Source organism: Cucurbita pepo, chromosome LG02 (genome assembly GCF_002806865.2).
Source record: "Cucurbita pepo subsp. pepo cultivar mu-cu-16 chromosome LG02, ASM280686v2, whole genome shotgun sequence".
NCBI classification, from domain to species: domain Eukaryota; kingdom Viridiplantae; phylum Streptophyta; class Magnoliopsida; order Cucurbitales; family Cucurbitaceae; genus Cucurbita; species Cucurbita pepo.
The window spans coordinates 2,194,614-2,217,985 of NC_036639.1; the positions used below are offsets into that span (position 1 = coordinate 2,194,614).

At 39.0% G+C, this 23,372-nt stretch overlaps 6 protein-coding genes across 12 annotated transcripts in view; 1 reads left to right on the forward strand and 5 right to left on the reverse strand.

The window, feature by feature from the left end:
• Positions 1-1,658: 1,658 nt before the first annotated feature.
• On the forward strand, positions 1,659-5,479 carry LOC111788119 (probable xyloglucan glycosyltransferase 5). The gene is made up of 5 exons (XM_023668327.1): positions 1,659-3,104; positions 3,340-3,648; positions 3,741-4,031; positions 4,194-4,307; positions 4,405-5,479. Exons 1-5 carry the CDS (start codon positions 2,376-2,378, stop codon positions 5,047-5,049), a joined length of 2,088 nt encoding a protein of 695 aa, XP_023524095.1. The 5' UTR covers positions 1,659-2,375; the 3' UTR covers positions 5,050-5,479.
• A 1,270-nt stretch (positions 5,480-6,749) lies between these two features.
• On the reverse strand, positions 6,750-10,977 carry LOC111788116 (probable cyclic nucleotide-gated ion channel 14). Of its 3 annotated transcripts, none has more exons than XM_023668321.1 (9): positions 10,506-10,976; positions 10,320-10,410; positions 10,187-10,239; positions 9,684-9,821; positions 8,529-8,741; positions 8,137-8,438; positions 7,940-8,051; positions 7,619-7,855; positions 6,750-7,550 (listed from the first exon to the last, which is right to left on the reverse strand). In XM_023668321.1, exons 3-9 carry the CDS (start codon positions 10,226-10,228, stop codon positions 6,822-6,824), a joined length of 1,773 nt encoding a protein of 590 aa, XP_023524089.1. In that variant the 5' UTR covers positions 10,229-10,239; positions 10,320-10,410; positions 10,506-10,976; the 3' UTR covers positions 6,750-6,821. The 3 variants fall into 3 exon arrangements, with proteins under 3 accessions (XP_023524089.1, XP_023524090.1, XP_023524088.1); XM_023668322.1 differs by having other exon boundaries at positions 10,109-10,239; XM_023668320.1 differs by having other exon boundaries at positions 9,684-10,239; positions 10,532-10,977.
• An 837-nt stretch (positions 10,978-11,814) lies between these two features.
• On the reverse strand, positions 11,815-14,252 carry LOC111788322 (serine/arginine-rich splicing factor RSZ22-like). 2 transcript variants are annotated; one of them, XR_002814124.1, is made up of 4 exons: positions 13,966-14,252; positions 13,690-13,803; positions 12,668-13,266; positions 11,815-12,328 (listed from the first exon to the last, which is right to left on the reverse strand). XR_002814124.1 is itself a non-coding variant. In XM_023668650.1 (3 exons), exons 1-3 carry the CDS (start codon positions 14,235-14,237, stop codon positions 13,230-13,232), a joined length of 423 nt encoding a protein of 140 aa, XP_023524418.1. In that variant the 5' UTR covers positions 14,238-14,252; the 3' UTR covers positions 11,815-13,229. The 2 variants fall into 2 exon arrangements, 1 of the variants encoding a protein (XP_023524418.1); XM_023668650.1 differs by having other exon boundaries at positions 11,815-13,266.
• Positions 14,253-15,073: 821 nt separating this feature from the next.
• LOC111788299 (serine/arginine-rich splicing factor RSZ22-like) lies at positions 15,074-18,325 on the reverse strand. 2 transcript variants are annotated; one of them, XM_023668625.1, is made up of 6 exons: positions 18,195-18,325; positions 17,795-17,898; positions 16,913-17,001; positions 16,114-16,357; positions 15,838-15,951; positions 15,074-15,414 (listed from the first exon to the last, which is right to left on the reverse strand). In XM_023668625.1, the coding sequence occupies exons 2-6, from the start codon at positions 17,881-17,883 to the stop codon at positions 15,378-15,380; spliced, it is 573 nt and encodes a 190-aa protein (XP_023524393.1). In that variant the 5' UTR covers positions 17,884-17,898; positions 18,195-18,325; the 3' UTR covers positions 15,074-15,377. The 2 variants fall into 2 exon arrangements, with proteins under 2 accessions (XP_023524393.1, XP_023524392.1); XM_023668624.1 differs by having other exon boundaries at positions 18,166-18,323.
• Positions 18,326-18,531: 206 nt separating this feature from the next.
• On the reverse strand, positions 18,532-19,842 carry LOC111787627 (UDP-glycosyltransferase 73B3-like; the record flags this gene model as incomplete). The annotated part of the gene is made up of 1 exon (XM_023667644.1): positions 18,532-19,842. A coding segment is annotated over exon 1 (1,104 nt), but the record flags the coding sequence as incomplete, so codon positions are not given.
• A 168-nt stretch (positions 19,843-20,010) lies between these two features.
• The window catches only part of LOC111788076 (centromere-associated protein E-like), a 10,891-nt gene continuing 7,529 nt past the window's right edge, over positions 20,011-23,372 (reverse strand). For all 3 annotated transcript variants that reach the window (XM_023668237.1, XM_023668236.1, XM_023668238.1), the window contains 6 exons: positions 22,249-23,131; positions 21,518-22,164; positions 21,016-21,154; positions 20,804-20,885; positions 20,608-20,722; positions 20,011-20,337 (listed from right to left, as the gene is read on the reverse strand). In XM_023668237.1, coding sequence (XP_023524005.1) covers positions 20,620-20,722; positions 20,804-20,885; positions 21,016-21,154; positions 21,518-22,164; positions 22,249-23,131 — 1,854 coding nt within the window. In that variant the 3' untranslated portion in view covers positions 20,011-20,337; positions 20,608-20,619. The remainder of the gene's footprint in view (positions 20,338-20,607; positions 20,723-20,803; positions 20,886-21,015; positions 21,155-21,517; positions 22,165-22,248; positions 23,132-23,372) is intronic.

The following is a 23,372-nucleotide window of genomic DNA, read 5'->3' on the forward strand; positions in this document are numbered from 1 at the left end:
TTTAAATTTTTTTAAATTATAATTAACTATTTCCAATAATTTTGAAAAAAATAATCTTTGATAACAAAATTTATTTATTTTTATTTTGTAGAACAACATCTTAATTTGTTTTATTAAAAGCGAGTACTTTAGCATGTCGCTTTAAATAGCTTCAATAGGCATCGTAGAGGAGGGCTGAGCTAAGGAAACGTTTATAAATTTTGTATGACTTTAATTCGTTTTTGTAATGATTTTTCTTAGATCTTTAAATTTTCTACCTATAATAATTATTACGTGTCTTATTTGCATAACAATAGATACGATAATATGATATGAAAAAAGGGGAAAACATGAATACCACCCGAAAATGGTAGATAAATATTTTAGAACATCAAATGAGGCAGATAGATCGATAAGAGAGTATTTACCTATCAATTTTGGACAATATTGCTCGAACCCAATTCACAGATAATACATGCCCTCTATGTATATATGAATGTCTCAATCGCGTTCGTTTGAACCCAAATTTTTTAACCTGTGCTTCAACAGTCTCGGAATAGGGTTTTCACATTTAAGTTTGGGTGGTAAGATCTCATACACGTGGCTATAAATTTTTTTAATCATGGTATAATATATATATAAGTTTTAATTTTTTTAAAAAGTGAAAAGACAAAAAGACCCTTCATGGTTGTAAGCTAGATGTCGGTATGCTAACTGTAACCTATATTATAAAATATATCATAATTATTTTCGTACTTTAACATTTATAACTTACCATAGGAAAGAATATTCCTTAAGATTCTCTACGGTAACACAAATATTCTCTACGGTAACACAGTCACTTTCTAGGTCAAACAATTTTAAACTCTGACCGATTATAAAACACGAAAAAAGAAATATAGAGAATTATCCATTTTTGTTAGGNTTTTTTTTTTTTTTTTTTTTTTTTTTTTTTTTTTTTTTTTTTGTCTTTTTGGTCACGTATATACGTAAGTTAAATTATGTTTAAATTGACATTATAAAATACCGTCTATTAATCTGGTCGAAAATAGAAGTTTAATTTATTATTTAAGTTAAATTACAAATTTAGTTCATAATTTTGTATATTCGTGTAGCAGCTTAAACCCTCTGTTAGTAGATATTATCCGCTTTGACGCGTTACGTATCACTGTCAACTTTACGATTTTAAGACTTATATGCTAGGAAGATGTTTCCACACCCTGATACAGAATGCTTCGTTTCATTCTCCAACCAATCTAGGATCTCATAATCCACCTCCTTGGAGGCCCAGTGTCCTCGTTGGAACACCCCCTAGTGTCTGGATATGATACCATTTGTAACAACTCAAGCCTGTTGTTAGCAGATATTATCCGCTTTGACCCATTATGTACTGCAATCAACCTCACAATTTTAAAACACATATGCTAGAGAGAGTTCTCCACCGTACTAACTTAAAATTTAATTCTAAATATTTTAATTTTTATCTAATATTATAATTATTATAATTTTTAAAATTTAATAATCTAAAATTTCACCTTTTATGAATTTATTAAATATTTTTAAAATTTTTTTAAGGTAGAAATTAATTAGACAAAAGTTGAGAGACCTTCTAATTTAACCTAATTTTTACACCAATGATTAAATATTTCGGGAGCGTGTGACGCGGGTAAATAAAGTGCGGTGGAAGAGAGAGAGAGAACAGAGTCGCCGCCATGATCCAATCCATCTGGACGATGGATGAACAAGCGATGCCTTCTTTTTGACAGTTGGGTTCTTCACGTTCCGTAAATCAGAGAACAAAAGAAGAAGAAGAAGGTCGCGTGGAAATCGGTTTTGTTTCTCCCAATTTAATATGCTCAGCGATCCAATGATGATGCCTCTTCTCACTACACAGTCCTACCAATTCAACTGCCCAAAATTGGTCAATTCTTGACGAAATTTCGTCTTCATTCGGTCAATTTTCTTCATCTTCTCCACTGTTTCGCTTAGCTAAGCAATACGTCTTCACTCAGAAAGAACTTTCGAGCTGTTAAAAAAAGGGCTCTCCCTGTTTCCATTACGTGACCATTACCCCACATGAAGCTGCAGATACCTTTCCTCATAATGTGGTTTTTTCCCCATGTTGGTTTGTTTTAGAGCGCTCAATCGATTACTAAAGAGCTTCTCACTCTCTTGTTTTTGTTGTTGTTCTTCTTCTTCTCTGCTGCATTGATTTGATTCTGTGTGTAATGGAATAGTCTTTGATTGAAGTTTTTTCTTGTGGGTTTTGTTGGGTTTTTGATTTTTTGAAATGGGTTTGAGTTGGAACTAATTTTCGTCGGCCGTGATCGTTTGATTCGTCTTTTTCGTTTTGGAAATCTGGGTTTGTTTGTTTGTTTTTGAAGTGTGTTTTGGAAATGGCACCGAGATTGGGGTTTTTGTGTTGGTGGGGAACGGAGAAGGACTCTCAAAAGGGAACTCCGGTGGTTGTGACGATGGAGAAACCCAACTTCTCCGTCGTGGAGATCGACGGTCCTGACGCCGCATTCCGGCCGGTGGAAAAAAGTAGAGGCAAAAATGCTAAACAAGTCACATGGGTTCTTCTTTTAAAGGCCAATCGAGCTGTCGGTTGCATTACTTGGCTTGTTACAGTCCTCTGGGCCTTATTGGGAACAATCAAGAAGAGGCTGATCTACAGGCAAGGAGTCGCCATTGAAGGCGGGAAGTTGGGAAGAGGGAGGTTACTGTTTGGAGTAATTAGAGCTTTCTTAGTGACTTCCATGGCGATTCTTGCTTTTGAAATGCTTGCTTATTTCAGAGGCTGGCATTATTTTCAGAATCCTAATCTCCACATTCCTCAGGCTTCTGATTTGCAAGGATTGCTTCATTCACTCTATGTTGCTTGGTTAACTTTTAGAGCAGACTACATTGCTCCTCTCATTCAAACACTCTCTAAATTTTGCATTGTTTTGTTCCTTATCCAATCAGTGGATCGTATGATCCTTTGTTTTGGTTGCTTGTGGATAAAGTGCAAAAGAATTGAACCCAAGATTCAAGGGGATCCCTTCAGGTTGGATGATGTGGAGGGAGGTGGACACAAGTATCCAATGGTTCTTGTTCAAATTCCCATGTGCAACGAGCGCGAGGTACACTTTTCGATCTATTTACCCCGTTCTTTTCTATGTATGTGATGAATCTGAGTTAATTATAGTTCATAATTGATTAGCTTTTAGGAGTTTTGATGATCTAGGAAAGAAGGGGAGTGTGGATATTTGAATAACTTAGGCATTAAACAGCCATTGAAAACAAGTTCTTGATGAGCAGTCTATCAAGATTATGTTAGATTCCGAATATAAATTGCTTTACGACGATTTCGTGCAGGTTTACGAGCAGTCTATCTCTGCAGTCTGTCAGATCGATTGGCCAAGGGACCGTTTACTAATTCAAGTTCTTGATGATTCTGATGATGAGAATATTCAAGTGCTAATTAAGGCAGAGGTTGCTAAATGGAGCCAAAAGGGAGTGAACATAATCTATCACCATCGATTAATAAGAACAGGATATAAAGCTGGGAATCTCAAGTCTGCAATGAGTTGTGACTATGTTACAGACTATGAATTTGTAGCAATTTTTGATGCTGACTTTCAACCAAATCCAGATTTTCTTAAACTCACAGTTCCTCATTTCAAGGTGGAACAACAAAAACCCGAATGTTTTTTCCCCCCAGATCTTTGTCGATTGTAATTTTTGTTAATTTTCCTGTTCGTGTCGTTTTCGTGTAGGATAACCCAGAGCTCGGTTTGGTTCAGGCCAGATGGTCTTTCGTGAACAAGGACGAAAACTTGCTGACACGTCTTCAGAACATTAACTTGTGTTTCCATTTTGAGGTAGAACAGCAGGTTAATGGAGTGTTTCTTAATTTCTTCGGTTTCAATGGCACTGCTGGTGTTTGGAGAATTAAAGCCCTCGAGGAGTCTGGAGGATGGCTCGAAAGAACAACAGTAGAGGATATGGATATAGCTGTGAGAGCCCATCTTAACGGCTGGAAATTTGTATTTCTGAACGACGTTAAGGTAACCGAATCTGTCACTTCGTTAACTTGAAGAAACTATGATGTCAGCTTGACTTGTCTAAGTATCCATCCTGTTGGATAACAACTCGAACCTAACTTCACTGTTGAATGTGTGTGTTTTCATTTAATCTAAACCTTCAAAACTTTTCAATGTAAAATTCAGGTTCTTTGCGAAGTTCCCGAGTCGTATGAAGCATATAGGAAGCAGCAACATCGTTGGCATTCCGGTCCTATGCAACTATTCAGGTTGTGTCTTCCAGCAATCATAAGTTCTAAGGTATTGTCTCGTGTTCGGATTCTGTTATTTAAGCTATTAACTGCCTCGCCATTGCGTTACACCGAAGAGATGATCCTCATATCTTTTTATAATACAGATAGCAGCATGGAAAAAGGCAAATTTGATACTGATTTTCTTTCTATTAAGGAAGCTCATCCTTCCCTTCTATTCCTTCACGTTGTTCTGCATAATTCTTCCTCTAACCATGTTCGTACCCGAAGCCGAGCTTCCTCTATGGGTAGTCTGCTACGTGCCCGTCTTCATGTCCTTACTCAACATCCTTCCATCCCCAAAATCTTTTCCTTTTATCATCCCCTACCTTCTTTTCGAGAACACTATGTCTGTCACCAAATTCAATGCCATGGTATCTGGCTTATTCCAGCTCGGTAGCTCTTATGAGTGGATTGTGACTAAAAAAGCTGGCCGGTCCTCCGAATCCGACTTACTGGCTACTGCTGAAAGGGACTCGAAGATAATGAATCAAGCGCCGATCTATAGAGGCGCTTCTGAGAGCGAGCTTTCTGAGTTGAGCCACTTAAAGGAATGCGAAAAAGTAATCGCTGCACCTGTCAAAAAAGTTAACAAGATATATCGGAAAGAGCTAGCGCTCGCGTTTCTTTTACTTTTAGCTTCACTCAGGAGTCTCTTGGCTGCACAAGGAGTCCACTTCTACTTCTTGATGTTCCAAGGTGTGACCTTCCTCCTTGTAGGCCTTGATCTAATTGGAGAGCAAATGAGCTAACCACACACACCAATGGATCAAGGTGGATAAACATCATTTTCTTGTGCTGTGTACCAGCAAGTTCTGTTCGTGCAGTATAATTCGTCCCACGGAGGAATCAGTACTCAACAATGCTGAATCCGACCTCAAATTCAATAACACAGTCGATATCGAAGTTCTTCGTCATACTCATACAGCATCTGTTATTGTAATCATTCATAAGCTTTTTCCAGCAGTTTAGTGTTTATTATGCAAATAAGTTCTACAGCCTCCATTGATTTTTTCTTGTGTGTAGTTCTGGCTTTTCGAAGGCCTCGTCATGCACCGGACCCGAATCGAGCTGCCGTTGTTGTAGCTTTCTGGTTTTCGGAACATGTAAGACATCAACTTCTCTGTAAATGTACTGTTTATCCAATCTAATTTATATATCATATCTTGTTTTCTTCCACAATTTACTTGTGCTGCAAAGTAGAAAGGTAGTGTCGGCAGGCAAAGTAGATTAGAAACTGGTTGAATGTTTTGGGTGGCTTAGATGCCTTTTCAATCCTTATTAGAAGAAGGGTTTGGGGGGCCAGGATCTGTTGTGGGCATATGCTGATTCCTTGTTTCTTTTTTGGTTGTGTTTGTGGATAGTGGTGGCTACTGCTATTGCCACCGGTTGGTGGCATGATTTAATGATAAATTTGGCCTTTCTTTTCTTGACTGGTCATGTATGGCCCTTTTTTTATTAAAGCTTTGTCTTTAGCTTTGTCAACCTCTATCGATCATAAAGCTATGATTTGGCGAAATGTGGCATGACCCACGTCTCTTGCACGTTTTCAAGTTGGCCAACTTGGACATAGTCTGGTTTTAGCTTCCTCTAGGATTATCTCTCTTTCTAAGATATGGGTATCAAATGCTACCTAGGGAAATGCTCTTACGTTTCAACTCGGCCATGATAGAGGAACCAACCCGCCTGCTGTGGCGGGGCCGGCTGTTTTCCCTACCCGTGGTTGAACTCCTCTAGGTGGTGCGAAACTGTCTCGTAGTAACGTTTTAGTATTCTAGAAGCATTCTTGACTAGCTAAAGAATGCTTTTGTGAGATCCCACGTTGGTTGAGGAGGGGAACGAAGCATTTCTTATAAGGGTGTGGAAACCTCTCTCTAACAGACGTGTTTTAAAACTGTGAGACGACGGCGATACGTAACGAGCCAAAGTGGTTAATATTTGCTAGTGGTGGACTTGGGCTGTTACGACTTCTCGACCTCTTTGCTTATGTTCATGGCATCTTTCATGAGGTAATGAAATAGTTTAGATTTGACATTCTTCGTATATGAAAAATCTATTTGCATTTTTCCATTGTGTGCCTCGTAAAAGAAACTCGCCCTTTTTTAGCACCTTGGGTCCAAACCCATTGCATTTTAGTGCGCCACTTTGAGATCCTATATTGGTTAGCGAGGGAACGAAACATTTTTTATACGGTTGCGAAAACCTCTCCTTAATAGACGTGTTTTAAAACCTTGAGGAGAAGTTGGAAGAGAAAATCCAAAGAGAACAATATCTACTGTGGGCTTAGACTGTGACAACCTCGAGCTTTAAAAAAACAATATTTACTTTAGAGGCAAAACACCCTTTAAGAACTAGCTATCGAACAAGCATGTTCTTGGTTTCTTTAGCTGATGAAATTACAGTGAAGAGTGTTTGAGAACGGCAATTGCTTGAGTTCAAACAAAGTAGAAAGAAATGAAAGAATGAAAGGTAATGATAATAATATACAAGTGAGATTCTTATTATAGTACAGCTTTTCAACAAGTTAATCATCTGGTTCTTCAGAAAAGTCTGGCTCGTCGGGCTTTCTCAGCTTCATTAAGTTAACATCCTTAAGCTTTTGTGCTCCTCTACGTGTGTTTGCAGCAAACCTCGACGCCAATATCGTGACGCCGAGGTTTTGTTTTGCTTGAGAATAATTAGATCGTGGATTATGTTCTTCCTCTTCTAGCTCGGCTTCATCGGCCATTGGCTTTTTGGGATTCAACGAAAAAGACTCCTGAATACTGAGCGTCTTTGCTATGATTCTCCTCTTGAACCGACGCCATGCTGCTTGAATGAAGCAAGCAGCCCATGTTCTCCAGTGATACGAGTAAAACCGAAACGTGTGTTGAAGCTTCTTGCTATGGAGACGTCGAAACTGGTTTGCTACGAATTTGAGATCCTCGGCTCGTAGAGCAAAGGCTTCTACTTCAGTGATTGCTCTAACTGTTCTAGTAGAAGATGGCAAACTGATTGATGATTTTGGTAGCAATGCCCAAGCGAGAAGCTCTTCTCCACAAAAATCTCCAGGTCTCAATGTTATTGAATTGAAGAAACCTGATCTTCCTCCATCTGTTGTGGAACTCTCGAGCATGCCTCGGATGATGAAGAACATCTCGGTAACAGGATCTCCTTCACGAACAATGAACGTGCCTTGCGTACATAAAGACGACGCTAATCGCTCGCAGATTGCGTCGAGAAGCTGATCGTCCATTTGTGCAAAGAAAGGAACCTGAAAGTTTGGAAAACAAGAGGTCAAGTCCTTGAATTTTAGTTCGTAACAACTCAAAGAAAACTTACGCGTCGAACAAGGTCGAGGCACAAGTGACGCTGAATATCTCGACGAAGATCGGTTGGAAGGGCTTGTAAGATGGATTCTTCGTCAACTCCTCTCGTTGCAAGCCACTTATACTGAACAAATCTCCGCACACGTTCTTGTAAATCTTCGGGGAGCTGCCGATGATTCATCCACTCCTCCGTGTCTCGCCGCTTCACCCGCCACTCCTCCAGTCTCACGGTGATGGATTGCAAATAAGTCTGCACTTGTTTTATGAAGTTATGAGGAACAAGCAGAGAAAAAATGATGACTTTTCAAGAACATTGATGTGTTTCTTCCTTTACCTGCATATTACCAATCAAATGAGCAAACAAGACCAAACCCATTATAGCAATGAGGATAGCAAACGAAGTCTCTCCTATGAAGGTGCTTGTCTCCAAACCCTGACCATAGGAACTGAGAAATTCATGAACGAAACACGTTAAAAACGTCGAGAAGAGAGCATTCCGAGAAGCAAAGCCACAGTTTCGTACAAATATACCTCAAGTTCTGTAAGCCCCACCAAAGACAGTAGAAGTACTTTTGAGCGAACCCAAACGAGATGACGTTTTTCGAGATTGCATTGGCAAATATCCCGTAATTGAAAACGACATCTTCATCGGGAGAACATTGGGTAAATACTGTTGTATTGACTTCCCATATCCTACGGTCGACATCATTTAGAGTACCACAATCGAGATAGTCGAGATGGCATTTCATAGGACTGAATTCCCTTCTGCAGGTGAACTTCCAGCACATGGCATGGCGCTCCACAGACAGTAAGTACCATGCTGCTCCTAAGATCTATATGAACAAGAACAAACTTGAAACAGGTTGGCTTTGAAGTATAGATTTAGAATGTAAAAACGAGGATCGCTCGGGTTCGTTACGTACATGACTAGCTAGCATATACAATACAAGGTTATAAGCAGCTCCTGCCCAAGCAGTCTTTGTGACAACACCAGTAGTTTTGATAATGTGGGAACTCAATGGGAAGATCAGGTAGAACCTTGGAATGTACTGAAGCAGAACTATTAACACAAGAGTATTGTTTGTATGGTCTGCATGAGAGCTTCTAATTGCTGGCATTATAAACCATATCATAATCTGTCCACACAAGTTTTAGAAAACTATTAACAAAGGGATAACATCATCTATGAACTTAGTTGATATACAAAAAGAAAATATTTGTAACAACTCAAGCCTACCGCTAGCCGATATTCTCTCTCTAAGTTTTCCCTTTGGTTTCTCCTCAAAGTTTAAAACGCGTCTGCGAGGGAGAGGTTTCCACATCTTTACAAAGAATGTTTTGTTCTCCTCTCCAACTAATGTGGGATCTCACAGTCCACCCCCCTTCGAGGCCTAGCGGTATCGCTGGATCACCGTTCGGTGTTTGGCTCTGATACCATTTGTAACAGTCCAAACACACCGCTAGCAGATATTGTCCTCTTTAGACTTTCTCTTTCGAATTTCCCAAAGTGCATCTGCTAGGGAGAGGTTTTCACACCCTTATAAAGAATGTTTCGTTCCCCTATCCAACCGATGTGGGATCTCACAATCCACCCCCCTTCAGGGCCTAGCGTTCTCGCTGGCATACCGTCAGACGTCCACCCTCCTTCAGGGCCCAACATCCTCGCTGGCACACCGCCCGGTGTCTAGCTCTGATACCATTTGTAACAGTTCAAACCCACTGTTAGCCAAAATTGTTCTTTTGGGCTTTCCCTTTCGAGTTTCCCTCAAGGTTTTTATTCAAACGCGTCTACTAGGGAGAGGTTTCCACACCCTTATAAAGAATGCTTCGTTCCCCTCTCTTCTCCAACCGACGCGAAATCTCACAATATTTCAATATTGCTTCGAATGCAACAGCTCAACCACAGCTCACAAACAAATCTAGGCCTAAACTTTCAAGGATTCTTAATCCTGTTCTTTTATGGCTCATAAAAGCAGGAAAACATGATCAAAATAAGTATGAAATGGCTCTAAACTTCAAAGCTAAGTTTTCAAACATGAAGTTAGTAAGAACACAAACCAAGGAAATGAGGCAAATACCTGAGGAAGAGGCAGAGAAGCAATCAGATCTATACAGAAATCAGACTTCAAGTAACGTTTAGCAATCTTCTTTGGATCAGTAACAAGTTCACCCTTCCCAAAAACTCTCGAAGTAGGTGAAACATAAGCCATCCGGAACTTCAAAACCATATGAAAAAGATAGAACACATCGGCAAAAGTGCGAAAAACAGTCACAGCAATTCCCAAATTGAAATCAGTAGTCATACAAGACGATCTATTATGGTGAATCACTGAAGGAAGGTAGAAGAAAAGAGGATCAACGAAAAGAGCTGTCAAACAAGAGAACAGAAAAACCCTATTCCATCTCAGAATCGTTTCACTTTCAGGGTTAAGAATCCACTTCTGTTGTGCCTCATTATTCTCCACAAAAATCTTGAATCTCCCTAAATCTGAACTAATTTTACCTTTATCCCCAACCGCATTCGTTAATGGAGCAGTCCCCATTTTGAAAACTGGTAATGCGAACTCAAAACGCCTCTTACCATCGTTTTTCTCCCATGGAAGCTCAAGATTCTTCTTCTCATTGGAGTAAAACCTAAAGAAACGCAAATCAATCAAGCAAAACGATGAACAAATGAAGAAGAAAAGGAGAGAAATGGAAGAATCTGTCGATACCTCACGAATTTCCCTTTCTTCAATTCCATGCTTGTTTCGTTTGTTCGTTCATTCAGTCAAATGGATTCATGATCCGGCTCGATTTCAGCATCTGAAAGTGGAGAAAACAAAAGAATCCCTCAAAATTTGAAGTGGGTTTAAAAGAATCTTGAAGAAGAAGCAAAGTGAGAGAGAATGAATGAGCACCAGAAACGTTCTGCAGTGCACATTACCAAATAACGGAAAGATTCTTCACATTGTGTTGAGGGAAAAGAGAGAGGATCCCGCAATGAACGCGCCCAAATGGTGGCGAAATAATGATGGGGGGATTGTCTTTAGCGGTTGACTTCGCACTAAAAAAGCTGGCAGAACAAAAAAGAAAAAACGCTACAAACTATGGGTTAAATGGAAGAACTAACAGCTCAGATTTTGGGGTCAGTTTTTTTTTTTTATTAACAATGAACTGGGTATTAAATATTTTGATTGATCTGATCTGGTGTGAGCTCCATTTTTTGTGCTTGTTTCTGGGTCCGAAATGGAATTGATAAACAGGGCTTTGAAGGAACGTGTTGGGCATAAAGATGATGGCAGCGAGAGATGACAGAGATTTGGGTTGAAATTGAATCCATTCATTGCCAGCTACAAATTTTTTTCTCTCTTGGGATGCAAGACTTCAGTAGCAGAAAGAAGCGTGATGGGCCCATTTGCAGGCGGGAAGAAATGTTTTTTTTTTTTTTTTTTTTTTTTTTAATTGCGTAAATTATTACATCAGCTTCGAATCCGCTTGAGAAAAAAAAAAATACAAAATTATTTTTGATCACTAGGAGTGATAATTTTAATAATTTAAATTTAGTTTATATTTTCAAATTTTTTTAATCCACTAATTTGGTTTGGTAACAATATTGTTTTTATATTTTTTAGTTCCTATTTGACACCCAACCAACGGCCGTACCGTAATTTACATATTCCCACGTTTTATTATAATTATTTTTATTATTTTGATTTACTTAAAAATTTGAGGGAGGAGAAAAATACAGTACTATTTGACATTATTTTATAATTTTTTAGTACAATTATTTTCTCCCATCACTGTCCTGAAAATTATTTTAAAATAAATCCATTATCATATATTCTTAGTAAATAATTTTAAAAAGTAAAATCTATTTTGAAATGAGAATCAACCAGACTTAAACAATTATAGCAACGATTTTGAGATCATTCTTCCAAATATTCAATGGTTTTAAATTCCTTTAGTAATGGTACTCAGAAATCAACATCCATCAATCCATAATTAGAATGGATCAATTGGCATATTCATTACAGAGAGCATAGATTTCAAGAATTAACAAGAACACGAGCAAAATGTAGAAAAAAGAGAGAAAATTTAGGTGAAAAAACTAGGACAAATATGGCAGTTAAAGATAATTAATAACTAAATATACCAACATGTTTTAAATTGCAATACATCAAATACGCTACCCCTTCCCCGAACCCCTTCGAATCCATAGGGTCCAAATTATAAATACGGTTAAACGATTCTTCAATCGAAAGGAAGACTCAGTAGCCATCAAAGTGATAATCATTTCCAGCTATGGCTATTCAAATATGCTAACAAACCTATAAACTCAACTGGTCCAGCCTGGCAAAAAAAAAATCTTTGGAAAAGAATAAAGAAAAGAAAAGCAAATTACAGATCTTAGCTACGTAGACCGTGCCTGCTTATGTAGCAGAGGTAGCAGCAGCGTCCTAGCATAGATGGAAGGGAATTTGACGGGAGTTCTGATGCCAACCCACAGGAACTAATGTTTCTCCGTGTGAGAGATGGAAGTACTTTCAAGCAGATGGGAACTAATCCAAAATCGTCTCAACGAGGGGTGCAGAACTCGAACACGATTGCAATATCTAAAGAATCATGGAAATTGGTAGTCGATATGGTATTCACCATGGCAGGAAAATACCACTTTGGGGCACGGAAGAGAACTCCAACTAGAACTCGGTCGATAAGAAGTTGCTCATCTTGAGACAATTCACTTAATAGACATAGCCAAGAGAGCATCGCTCAGCAACCGACCCACCATACAAGTAATTGCAATCAGGGGAGAAGAAAATCAACATGTATAAAAAATGAAATAAAACTTACTCCTAGTCTTAATCATCCTCACTTGACAGAAAACCATAATTCTCAAAACTCAAATGATTATTTGCACCAAAAAAAAAAAATGATATGGGAAACCAATCCTCCTCCTAATATGATATGAATGCCATGAAGAGAAAATGTTATGCAGAGAATGTATTTTGAAGAATGCCTAAAAACCTGATTTTCTGTACAAGAATTCCAACCCAAACTTCTGTAGAACAATTTCATGTACCTGCCAGAAGCATTTGATGCCGTTCCTCATGCCTCAAAGTTTATAAAAAAGGAATCTCATAAACATTATGAGAGCGTGCGACACAACCGCAGAGATTCAATCAAATAGTAGCATCTACACTTGTAGTAGCCGGCTGGGACCTACAACCTTTCAAATTGAAGATCCCAGAGGTGGGGGGTGTAGAACGAAATCCCAGGATAGGGCAGAAGCAGAAAAGCAGTGAAGCAGAACGAGACGAGACGAGACAACACCTCAACAAGGAAAAAAACATACATCTTTAGCAGTGCCCTTCAAGACATTCGCTCAATAAAATTATCAAAATAAATACGAACAGAAAATATTTTAGTATATAGATTCCTACAACTATACTGAAGGGATAAAGGAAAAAACAATTCAAATTAAAGATAGAAAGGACTTATCCAAACTCAAAAGTAGAGGCTGAGGGCGTCGCCCGATTTTAAAAAGGTCCGTTACGAAGTCCAAGCACTAAAAACACATAGAATCGGAGTAATCCTCTAAACATCCTGTGTTTAACTAAGGCAGATTGAGAAGTCTGTAGTCCTCAGCTCCTGCTCCGACGGCGGTCCTTTACACCATTCCTACACAAGATTGAAACGGAGAATATAATTAAAACATGTTAATGCTTTGAGTAAAAGAATCTCTGAGCAAGCATGCAGACCGCCCATTGCAAAATTGGTGCATAATGAAGATCTTAAACATGATGATCTAGTCAAAGAAAAACAAACTTGAAACATCTAACATTCATAAGGGCAACCAAGGGGGAAAACACCCAAAATACAGTATAGAAAAAAGAATCCTGAGTTTAGTAACAACCCAAACCAAGTTTCATGCATCCAAGATATAAGAGACAATTTCTTTGATGATTGAAAATAACAAAAGAAAAAAAAAAAACCTAAATTTAGAGAACAGCTTCTGCTGCAGCTATAGCACGCAGACCAGGCAGGCACATCCATGGAAAAGGAATTAAATGTAACAAAGCAAAACATATCAGACAGCCTCACCCATTGGCATAAGGAACCTCCTCTCTACCACGATACGGAGGTGATCTGCTATAGCTACGCCCACGAGGTGACAAGCTGCGGCGTCTTGGAGATCTTCCACGGGGACTGTAACTCCTGAAAATACACTAATGATGTCAAACATCCAAGAACATAAACAAAACCAAAGGGAACTATTCACAAAATCCAAATACAGACAACTGGGAAAAAAAACTAATGTGAGAAATTTCAAAATAATATACAATAAAAACTATAAGTTGCAAGATTCAAGGATCAAACCTGCGACCATAACTTGGACTCCGACGGTACCGTGGACTGCGGCTACGTCTTCTTCCAGCACCACCGCCGCCGCCACCACCCCCGCCGCCGCCACGTGAACGACATTCACGAGCAAAATGTCCTGGCTCACCACATTCATAGCATTTGAGATCAGAACCCCCAGAACGACCACGACCCCCTCCTCGGCCACCTCCACCACCACCTCTAGAATTGTGAGAAAGCTCAACTCTCCAACCATTCTTCCCTGAATCAGAATTGACAATGGTAATCATAAATCACAAACAAAAAACCATAAATGCAAAAATGTGACAGCAGCTCAGTGGAAATGCACGAACAAAAGCTTCAATAATATCATCCATCCTTGCATGAAAATCACATTGAACAAAAATAGTTCTACTGATACTAACGGTCATTAAACAAGGGAATATTAGCACGGCATCACTAAACAAGCTCAAACACAAAGTATGAAAAAGGAAAAGCTGACAAACCATCAACATATCACAAAATAGAAACTGGCTTATATACAATAGACCGAAGAATAAAGATCAACAAAACAATAGTGGATACAATAGCTTGTCTGAAGACTAAAAGGCATTATGAGCTTAAACTTCGTACACTTAGATTTAAGAAGCACATAACGAATCAGTTACCGAGTTATGCATAAACTATTATGTAATATCATTGTTAANAAAAAAAAAAAATGATATGGGAAACCAATCCTCCTCCTAATATGATATGAATGCCATGAAGAGAAAATGTTATGCAGAGAATGTATTTTGAAGAATGCCTAAAAACCTGATTTTCTGTACAAGAATTCCAACCCAAACTTCTGTAGAACAATTTCATGTACCTGCCAGAAGCATTTGATGCCGTTCCTCATGCCTCAAAGTTTATAAAAAAGGAATCTCATAAACATTATGAGAGCGTGCGACACAACCGCAGAGATTCAATCAAATAGTAGCATCTACACTTGTAGTAGCCGGCTGGGACCTACAACCTTTCAAATTGAAGATCCCAGAGGTGGGGGGTGTAGAACGAAATCCCAGGATAGGGCAGAAGCAGAAAAGCAGTGAAGCAGAACGAGACGAGACGAGACAACACCTCAACAAGGAAAAAAACATACATCTTTAGCAGTGCCCTTCAAGACATTCGCTCAATAAAATTATCAAAATAAATACGAACAGAAAATATTTTAGTATATAGATTCCTACAACTATACTGAAGGGATAAAGGAAAAAACAATTCAAATTAAAGATAGAAAGGACTTATCCAAACTCAAAAGTAGAGGCTGAGGGCGTCGCCCGATTTTAAAAAGGTCCGTTACGAAGTCCAAGCACTAAAAACACATAGAATCGGAGTAATCCTCTAAACATCCTGTGTTTAACTAAGGCAGATTGAGAAGTCTGTAGTCCTCAGCTCCTGCTCCGACGGCGGTCCTTTACACCATTCCTACACAAGATTGAAACGGAGAATATAATTAAAACATGTTAATGCTTTGAGTAAAAGAATCTCTGAGCAAGCATGCAGACCGCCCATTGCAAAATTGGTGCATAATGAAGATCTTAAACATGATGATCTAGTCAAAGAAAAACAAACTTGAAACATCTAACATTCATAAGGGCAACCAAGGGGGAAAACACCCAAAATACAGTATAGAAAAAAGAATCCTGAGTTTAGTAACAACCCAAACCAAGTTTCATGCATCCAAGATATAAGAGACAATTTCTTTGATGATTGAAAATAACAAAAGAAAAAAAAAAAACCTAAATTTAGAGAACAGCTTCTGCTGCAGCTATAGCACGCAGACCAGGCAGGCACATCCATGGAAAAGGAATTAAATGTAACAAAGCAAAACATATCAGACAGCCTCACCCATTGGCATAAGGAACCTCCTCTCTACCACGATACGGAGGTGATCTGCTATAGCTACGCCCACGAGGTGACAAGCTGCGGCGTCTTGGAGATCTTCCACGGGGACTGTAACTCCTGAAAATACACTAATGATGTCAAACATCCAAGAACATAAACAAAACCAAAGGGAACTATTCACAAAATCCAAATACAGACAACTGGGAAAAAAAACTAATGTGAGAAATTTCAAAATAATATACAATAAAAACTATAAGTTGCAAGATTCAAGGATCAAACCTGCGACCATAACTTGGACTCCGACGGTACCGTGGACTGCGGCTACGTCTTCTTCCAGCACCACCGCCGCCGCCACCACCCCCGCCGCCGCCACGTGAACGACATTCACGAGCAAAATGTCCTGGCTCACCACATTCATAGCATTTGAGATCAGAACCCCCAGAACGACCACGACCCCCTCCTCGGCCACCTCCACCACCACCTCTAGAATTGTGAGAAAGCTCAACTCTCCAACCATTCTTCCCTGAATCAGAATTGACAATGGTAATCATAAATCACAAACAAAAAACCATAAATGCAAAAATGTGACAGCAGCTCAGTGGAAATGCACGAACAAAAGCTTCAATAATATCATCCATCCTTGCATGAAAATCACATTGAACAAAAATAGTTCTACTGATACTAACGGTCATTAAACAAGGGAATATTAGCACGGCATCACTAAACAAGCTCAAACACAAAGTATGAAAAAGGAAAAGCTGACAAACCATCAACATATCACAAAATAGAAACTGGCTTATATACAATAGACCGAAGAATAAAGATCAACAAAACAATAGTGGATACAATAGCTTGTCTGAAGACTAAAAGGCATTATGAGCTTAAACTTCGTACACTTAGATTTAAGAAGCACATAACGAATCAGTTACCGAGTTATGCATAAACTATTATGTAATATCATTGTTAAGATATGTGTTTGAAACAAAGCACCAATGACAAACAACAAAAACTGCATCAAAATACAACGGCATGTACCAATAAAAAAACAATACAAAACAACAGAAAAACCCATACATACCATCTAATTCATGAATTGCATCCCGTGCATCTCTGGGATCATCAAAATCTATAAAGGCATAACCAGGGGGTCTTCGTGCAACCCATACACTGAAACAAAACATTTGCAATTGGGTAACCAACTGATTAAAATAAATAAAATATGTATAAGTCGGCCTAACATCCAAGAAGGTGGGGAACTTTTCCCCTATGAACAGCTTAATCCTCAACGGTCATCAGATTATGAATCAGGGAGTGTCAACAAACACTCGGTCAAAATATAAATACTCTACTGTTATCAATTCCTATTCTTAAGTGCTACCACCAAAATGCAGATATAATAAAACAATCTTGTCCTAGTGGAACCTTGAAAAAAAAAACACTAAATGTCCAGGTCTTAAATCTAGCTAACTACCCAATTAATGAATAATAAGTACATTGCATTATAGGACTATGGTGTAAACATCTATCAACACATAAAGGCTCTTGCCCCTTTTCCATGGAGATAAGTTCCAGCTCCCTTACACAGAAACTTCTTCAATTCCCAGCTGTAAACCATGAAGTCCAAAGATGCCCGAAATAAAATCAAAACTATTTGACATTTACTTTCGAATGAACGGCCACGGCAGAAAAGTTGGTAATAAGAAGATAAATAAGAAAACTTAACAACTTGATGCTCGGAAGTCTTGAAAACATAAAATTAAGGGTGCGCAAGCCAAGTAGAGTGGCTGGTAAGAATTTATATCAAGAGTGAACTTAACCAAATTACACGTAGTATCTTGTCTAACAAAAGGCATTTAACAGTTGAAGGAGTTAGAAATCTGCTTTAGAATCCAACGGTAGTAGATTCTACGAACTACGAAGAATAATAAAACAGTAGGCCACAAAGTTAAATATACCATACCTTCGAATAACTCCAAATACACGAAATTCGTCTTCCAGCTCGCGCTCAGAGACCCTCGGGTCCAAATTCCCAACGTACACACGAGACATTTTTTGCCAAGTAACCTGCCAGTTACACGAAGAATCAGACAATACAATACACTTACTCGCATATTATTCTCCTAAAAATACACGAAACAAACAGAACTTCTCCAAAGAAGCCGTCCAAATAAGGGCTGCTCCTCGAATTCAACTACAGAAAATCGAGCCTGGGCATGGGGTTAACAATTCGCCGGAAAATTACCGGATGTTCGATAATAAATCTTTGGAGATGAGAATCTACTTGAAGCAATCATGAAAATCCATAAGAAAAAAAAAATCAAGAAGACATACGAAGAGATCGGAGACGACGATGAACGTACAGGAAAAACCCTAGCAGCCCGACGGGTTTCTCTCTTCAAGTTTCAGATACACTTGGGTTTTCGGAAACAACGGAGTAGTGTGTTAAATGTCCGACGATTTTAGATCGGACTCCTCCAAAGTTTCGAAATTATTAAATTAACCCAACATTTTGGCGTATTCTTATTTTCAACTCGAGGAAGTCATGGGCCAGCATAATTGGGCTTGTGGCCCAAATATCAGTCCAAGCCCAGCCCAGCCCGGCTTCAATTTAAGTCCAGCCCAAAATCATAGCTTGGGTTTGCGTCATTTTTTTATCAATTTATTTTTTATTTTTAAATAAGTAAAATATTAATTTTTTTCCAAATATATTTTGTATTTCGCATTCAGCTTCTGCTCCGATATCATTGGCCACGCCAGAATCGGCACCGCCGCCAAACTCTCCATTATCGACTTCCACCCGCAGTGGCTCAGAAACCCCCCGATGTTCGACCTAATGACTAGCACAAATGGGCACCCGGAATCCTCCAATCCAAGCGCCATCGCCTCCATCTCGGCGTCCGTCGGCACTGCCTGTGACCCGAATGCTGCATAGATCGCTGACTCCGATGCCTCCGCCGCACGTCCATCGAGCCATTTCATCAAGGAAACCGAGTTATCGTCCTTGTGATGATTGGTGGTGCTTTCTGGTCCATAGAGAAAAGTAGGACCAACACACCAAACTTTCGCCCCTTTTGAGTAAAAGGACTCCAATTGCGAAATATGATCGATTTCGAGCTCGAGAAAGGTATTGGCGATGACCCCCCAACTCTGCAATTCAGCCTCCCCTGCCTCCGCTATGAATTTGGCGAACGGGTTGCTGTCGGTGTTCGACGACAAATTGACGTCGGGGACATCAGCGGCTGTTAAATTAAACGACAGACTCGGCAGAAGCCGGTGGATAAGAGTAGAGATAGAGGAAGCAGAAGCCGTGTAATCAGCATTGGCCATAATGGCTTTGGTGATGAGCAATGGCACAACGCCGGTGGCATGGAAGACCAATCTTGGAACGCCGAAGTTTTGGCAAATGCTGGCGTTCCAACCAAGAAAGTAATCGGTGATGACACACAAAGAGAGGTCGCCGGAATCCGCCATGGATTGGAGGAGCTGTTGAAAGGGGTTTTTGAGGTGGGTGGTGGCAGTGAGGAAAGAGACGAAGACCTGCGAAGAAGGAATTTCAGACAGGTTTTGACAATGGCAAGCTTCGGGGAGGTCATCAATGGCGGGGAAATGGAGCTCGACGAGGGATATGAGAAGGATGGTTTGGATTTTGGGAAAGATGAAGCTTGAGTTAGCTGGGACTGTGACAATGGTGACTCTTGCTTGGTGACGAGAGAGAGCTATTGAGACGTCTATCAATGGGAAGGTGTGGCTGTGAGACATGAAAGGGAAGACCAAAACATGGGGGTTTGGTGATGAAGCCATTGATGGGTTTGTCTTTCTGCAATAACTACGACGGCGTAGGAGGCAGAGGATGGTGAGAATACAAAAACTTGCTCCTTATTTATATCAAGAAAAAAATAATTCAACAAAAACATTTTACAAAGAAAGTTTGTCGAATAAAACCCTCCACGATTAAAACGTTTTGCATTCAGAAGGCTTCACCTCCATCGTAATAGACGCCACAAAGAAAACAAAAAATGATACCCGTTGTACAAATTATCAACGTGAGTATAGTTCAAGAGTTTAAGTAGCGTAAAGTTCATAACCTTGAGTCGGTCACAAATATGATTATATAACTCAAGCCTCAACCTAGCCCTTGCTTTTTCTAAAAGCTGGAAAGCCAATTTTTAGGCTTGGCAAAATTTTGTAACAAGAATTGTTGTCTATTACAAATATGAAAGATAGCAAGGATTCTGAGTAAACAAATTAATGGTCTACACTTCCTAATAGACAAGATTGTGTGATATTTATTTGATCCAGCCAAACAATCTGTGGGATTTGATAGGGAAAAATGGGGGAAATCCCAGAAGTTTGGATGAACAAAAAAAATTAAGTCATCTGCCTACTCTAATGGTAGTAAACCTGTAGAATCGAATGAGGAGCCTAATTATCTATGGAGAGGAAGGGGGAACGAACCTATATGATATGAACTCCATTCTTCTTTACTTCAAATCAATTATGGACCTGGAAAAGGGTGAAGGCAGACGAAGATCAACGATTCGCATTCATACAAATAAAATATTAAGGGTAAATTATAAATTTGGTTCTTAAACTTTTAAATTTATATTTAAATGGTCCATGACCTTTCAACTTTGTGTCTAGTGGATCGTGAAGTTTAAAAAATATTGAACATGTCAATGATTTATGGGACAAGTTTAAAGACCTATAAGACACTTTAGGAAAGATTAAAAACAAAAGATTTGCGAACAGCCGAAGAAAAGTTGAATAACTTACCAACTAGACTGCTCAAACTACAAATGCAACAAGAAGTGCGTGTAATATGGCCCAATAGAATATCATCCCCAGTCGTAATGCAGGTTGCCGCATCAGTGCTCGATCACAAGAAACCCTGGAAAAATTGTATACGAAATCATGTTATACACTTGGATTTACAAATTTAAGAGACTGAAAGAATATCTGTATGCCCTACCAAAGTCCATCGATCATATCTGTCGCACGTCTCGAGAATTTTGGAAAAATTCTTGATGAAGCTAATGACTTAAATCCATGCACTGCAGAGGAGGAGGAACGATAGTTAAAGCAATAGGTGCATAGAAGCAATAGGTGCATAGAAGCAATCTGGCTCGAAACGAAAAGGTCGAAAAGCAAGAAGATCATAACCACGCTAGTTTACGATTTTACCTTTATCGTCATCTTCGTCCTCTAATCTATTACTACTGCTAGCAGGATCCATATCTATCGCGATTGCAACTTGATCGGTATTGCCTTTGCGCAAGCTTCGAACTTGAGGTATAACAGAAGTACTTGCCCAATTATTGATCTGCGCAAGAGAGAATAATGTAGAACTTTTCACAAGGACGATAATAATAAGGTATGGGATGTTTAAAGTACTTCTATTTCATAACAACAATGTAACTTAACATTACCATCCATATGCAAACTAAGCAAACTTTTCAGTTGATATAATAATTAAGGGAAAAGTGAAAATGGATTAACATGCAGGAGGTTATTTCAACAAAACCACGCAACATCAGAAATGGCAAGAAATTATGTTTGAAAGTACAATCTAGAACGAAATCGGCTCTTATTCTAAGCATGCTTTCTAAGTAAACTTCACTCAACAGGATGTAAGAAATAAAGATACTATACTCAAAATAAGAGAAATCAGTACCGAAAACCTTACCAACGATTCAGATTCAATGATTTCAGGGCCCGCACTGCTCGCTCTATTACCATCTCCAGCATCTTCAAGCAAGTTTAATTGCAATTCCTTACATTTCAGTTCTTCTACCTTATGCTTCTCAGCCAGCAACATTTCGTCCTTCCTCTGTGATGCTGCTTGAAGATCCTCAATTTCTTTTAAGATAGATGCAATCTTCTTCTTAAGTACTTCCTTGCATTCATGAACTTCATTTTGCTGGTTGTCATGAACAATATGAGACAACCCCACCCGAGTTTCCATTGTGTCAAACCATGTTATAATCTCATTGATATCCTCTGTACTTCTGTTGCTTGTTTGGGTTACAGCAATAGCATCATTGGTACATCTAGTTACCTCTTGTCTCAGAACAGAGATTTCATCATCCCGATCTTGCAACTGTGCTCGAAGTTCTTCAACCTCAGTTAAGAGACTTTCGGATAGGTGATGAAGCTCATCAAATTTTGTCACTGTAATTGAGAGCTTTTTCATGAGCTTCCCACGAGAAGTTTCGGTGCTCTCAAGTTCCTGATTCTTTTGTTTCAAGAATTTTTCCAGCTCCTCAATCTTGTTGGTCAAACCTTCCATCTGCACTTCCTCCTCATCAAGTGCACGCATTAGGGCCTCAATTTCTGTGGACATCATGCAAAGCCAGCCTAAGTATTGATAATCTTATGAAAGTGGATTATGAAGGATTTAAGCATAATTTAACATACCTTGGTCTTTTCCTGCAAGCGAATCTGTGAGCGACCTGACCCTCTCTCTTAACTCATCTGAGATAGACAAACCATCTTGCATCTCCCTTAATCTCTGCTCCAGGACCTTCCTCTCATTCTCCATCTGTTCCGTTGCTTCCTCTAACTTATGTACCTGATCTTTTGAAGCTTGAAGATCAATTGAATATCTAATTGCGCTCGCTTCCGCTTCCTTAATTTGAGCAACAAGATCCATGCAAATCCTTTCCTTCTGGATGTCCTTCTCCTGAAGCTCTTTCTGCAGATTTGATATTGCAACCTTCATTTCTTTTACACTACCATCAAACATTTCAGCTTTCAGACCTATAAATTCCCTCACTGCCCACAGCAACCTGTCAGCAATTGTCCGGACAGATTCCTCAGACAATAAATGAGTTTTTCCAGAGCGTGAAAGTTGATCAGGTGTCATGGAGATAATATCCATTCCCAGATTTCCACTAGTCAAATCATTTCCCATTAGCTCCCCTTTTCTTTGGTCAACTTCCTTAATTGTAGATATGCATGCTTCAAAAAGCACCGCAATGTTTCTACATAAGATATCTCCTTCCATTTCTTTATCTTTTGCAACCGACTCCCTCTGTTGCACGTCCCACTTTAATGCTTCAACCAACTCTTTCTGAGAATTCACATTACTATAAAGTACCCCCAGCACCTTAGATAGAGAGTCGGATTGTTTATGGAATGACAGAGAATGCCCATCTATCATTTCTTTCAGAGCACCAATTTCCTTCAACGATTCTTCCAGGTGATGCGCAATGAGACTGTGTATATCCGTTGAAACATTTTCATCCACAGGAGAATTAGAGTAGGAGTTGAACCAGGAATCCAGAGCAAAAAAACTCCCCTAAAAGAAAAACAATCCTAGTCATTAAGTCTGACAGTACAATAGCCAAAATAGAATATAAACTTTTATTATTTACTATTTACATATTTAGTGTAAAAGTTTCCATCAATTAATTATGTTTATTTACATTGAGAAATAAATGCATTCTGGAAGAAAGAGAAAAGAAATAAGATTATAGCAAATTTAGAGTGTTATTCTAAACCTATGAGCTGAGTTATAATATAGGATTTAACTGTGCGTG

What these genes read in the sequence shown, in the direction of transcription:
- LOC111788119 (XM_023668327.1), top strand. Translation starts at nt 2,376, where the DNA reads ATGGCACCGAGATTGGGGTTTTTGTGTTGGTGGGGAACGGAGAAGGAC. An exon ending in CCATGTGCAACGAGCGCGAG is followed by an intron (nt 3,105 to 3,339) that starts GTACACTTTTCG and finishes GATTTCGTGCAG; the next exon opens with GTTTACGAGCAGTCTATCTC. An exon ending in TATTTCTGAACGACGTTAAG is followed by an intron (nt 4,032 to 4,193) that starts GTAACCGAATCT and finishes TGTAAAATTCAG; the next exon opens with GTTCTTTGCGAAGTTCCCGA.
- LOC111788116 (XM_023668320.1), bottom strand. Translation starts at nt 10,348, where the DNA reads ATGGAATTGAAGAAAGGGAAATTCGTGAG. An exon ending in TGTATATGCTAGCTAGTCAT is followed by an intron (nt 8,439 to 8,528) that starts GTACGTAACGAA and finishes TTGTTCATATAG; the next exon opens with ATCTTAGGAGCAGCATGGTA. An exon ending in GCCTCGACCTTGTTCGACGC is followed by an intron (nt 7,551 to 7,618) that starts GTAAGTTTTCTT and finishes CCAAACTTTCAG; the next exon opens with GTTCCTTTCTTTGCACAAAT.
- LOC111788322 (XM_023668650.1), bottom strand. Translation starts at nt 14,237, where the DNA reads ATGATTACCATTGTCAATTCTGATTCAGGGAAGAATGGTTGGAGAGTT. An exon ending in AGTCCAAGTTATGGTCGCAG is followed by an intron (nt 13,804 to 13,965) that starts GTTTGATCCTTG and finishes GTGTATTTTCAG; the next exon opens with GAGTTACAGTCCCCGTGGAA. An exon ending in GAGGTTCCTTATGCCAATGG is followed by an intron (nt 13,267 to 13,689) that starts GTGAGGCTGTCT and finishes AATCTTGTGTAG; the next exon opens with GAATGGTGTAAAGGACCGCC.
- LOC111788299 (XM_023668625.1), bottom strand. Translation starts at nt 17,883, where the DNA reads ATGTCTCGTGTGTACGTTGGGAATTTGGACCCGAGGGTCTCTGAGCGC. An exon ending in TGCAATTCATGAATTAGATG is followed by an intron (nt 16,358 to 16,912) that starts GTATGTATGGGT and finishes ATTCTGATTCAG; the next exon opens with GGAAGAATGGTTGGAGAGTT. An exon ending in AGTCCAAGTTATGGTCGCAG is followed by an intron (nt 15,952 to 16,113) that starts GTTTGATCCTTG and finishes GTGTATTTTCAG; the next exon opens with GAGTTACAGTCCCCGTGGAA.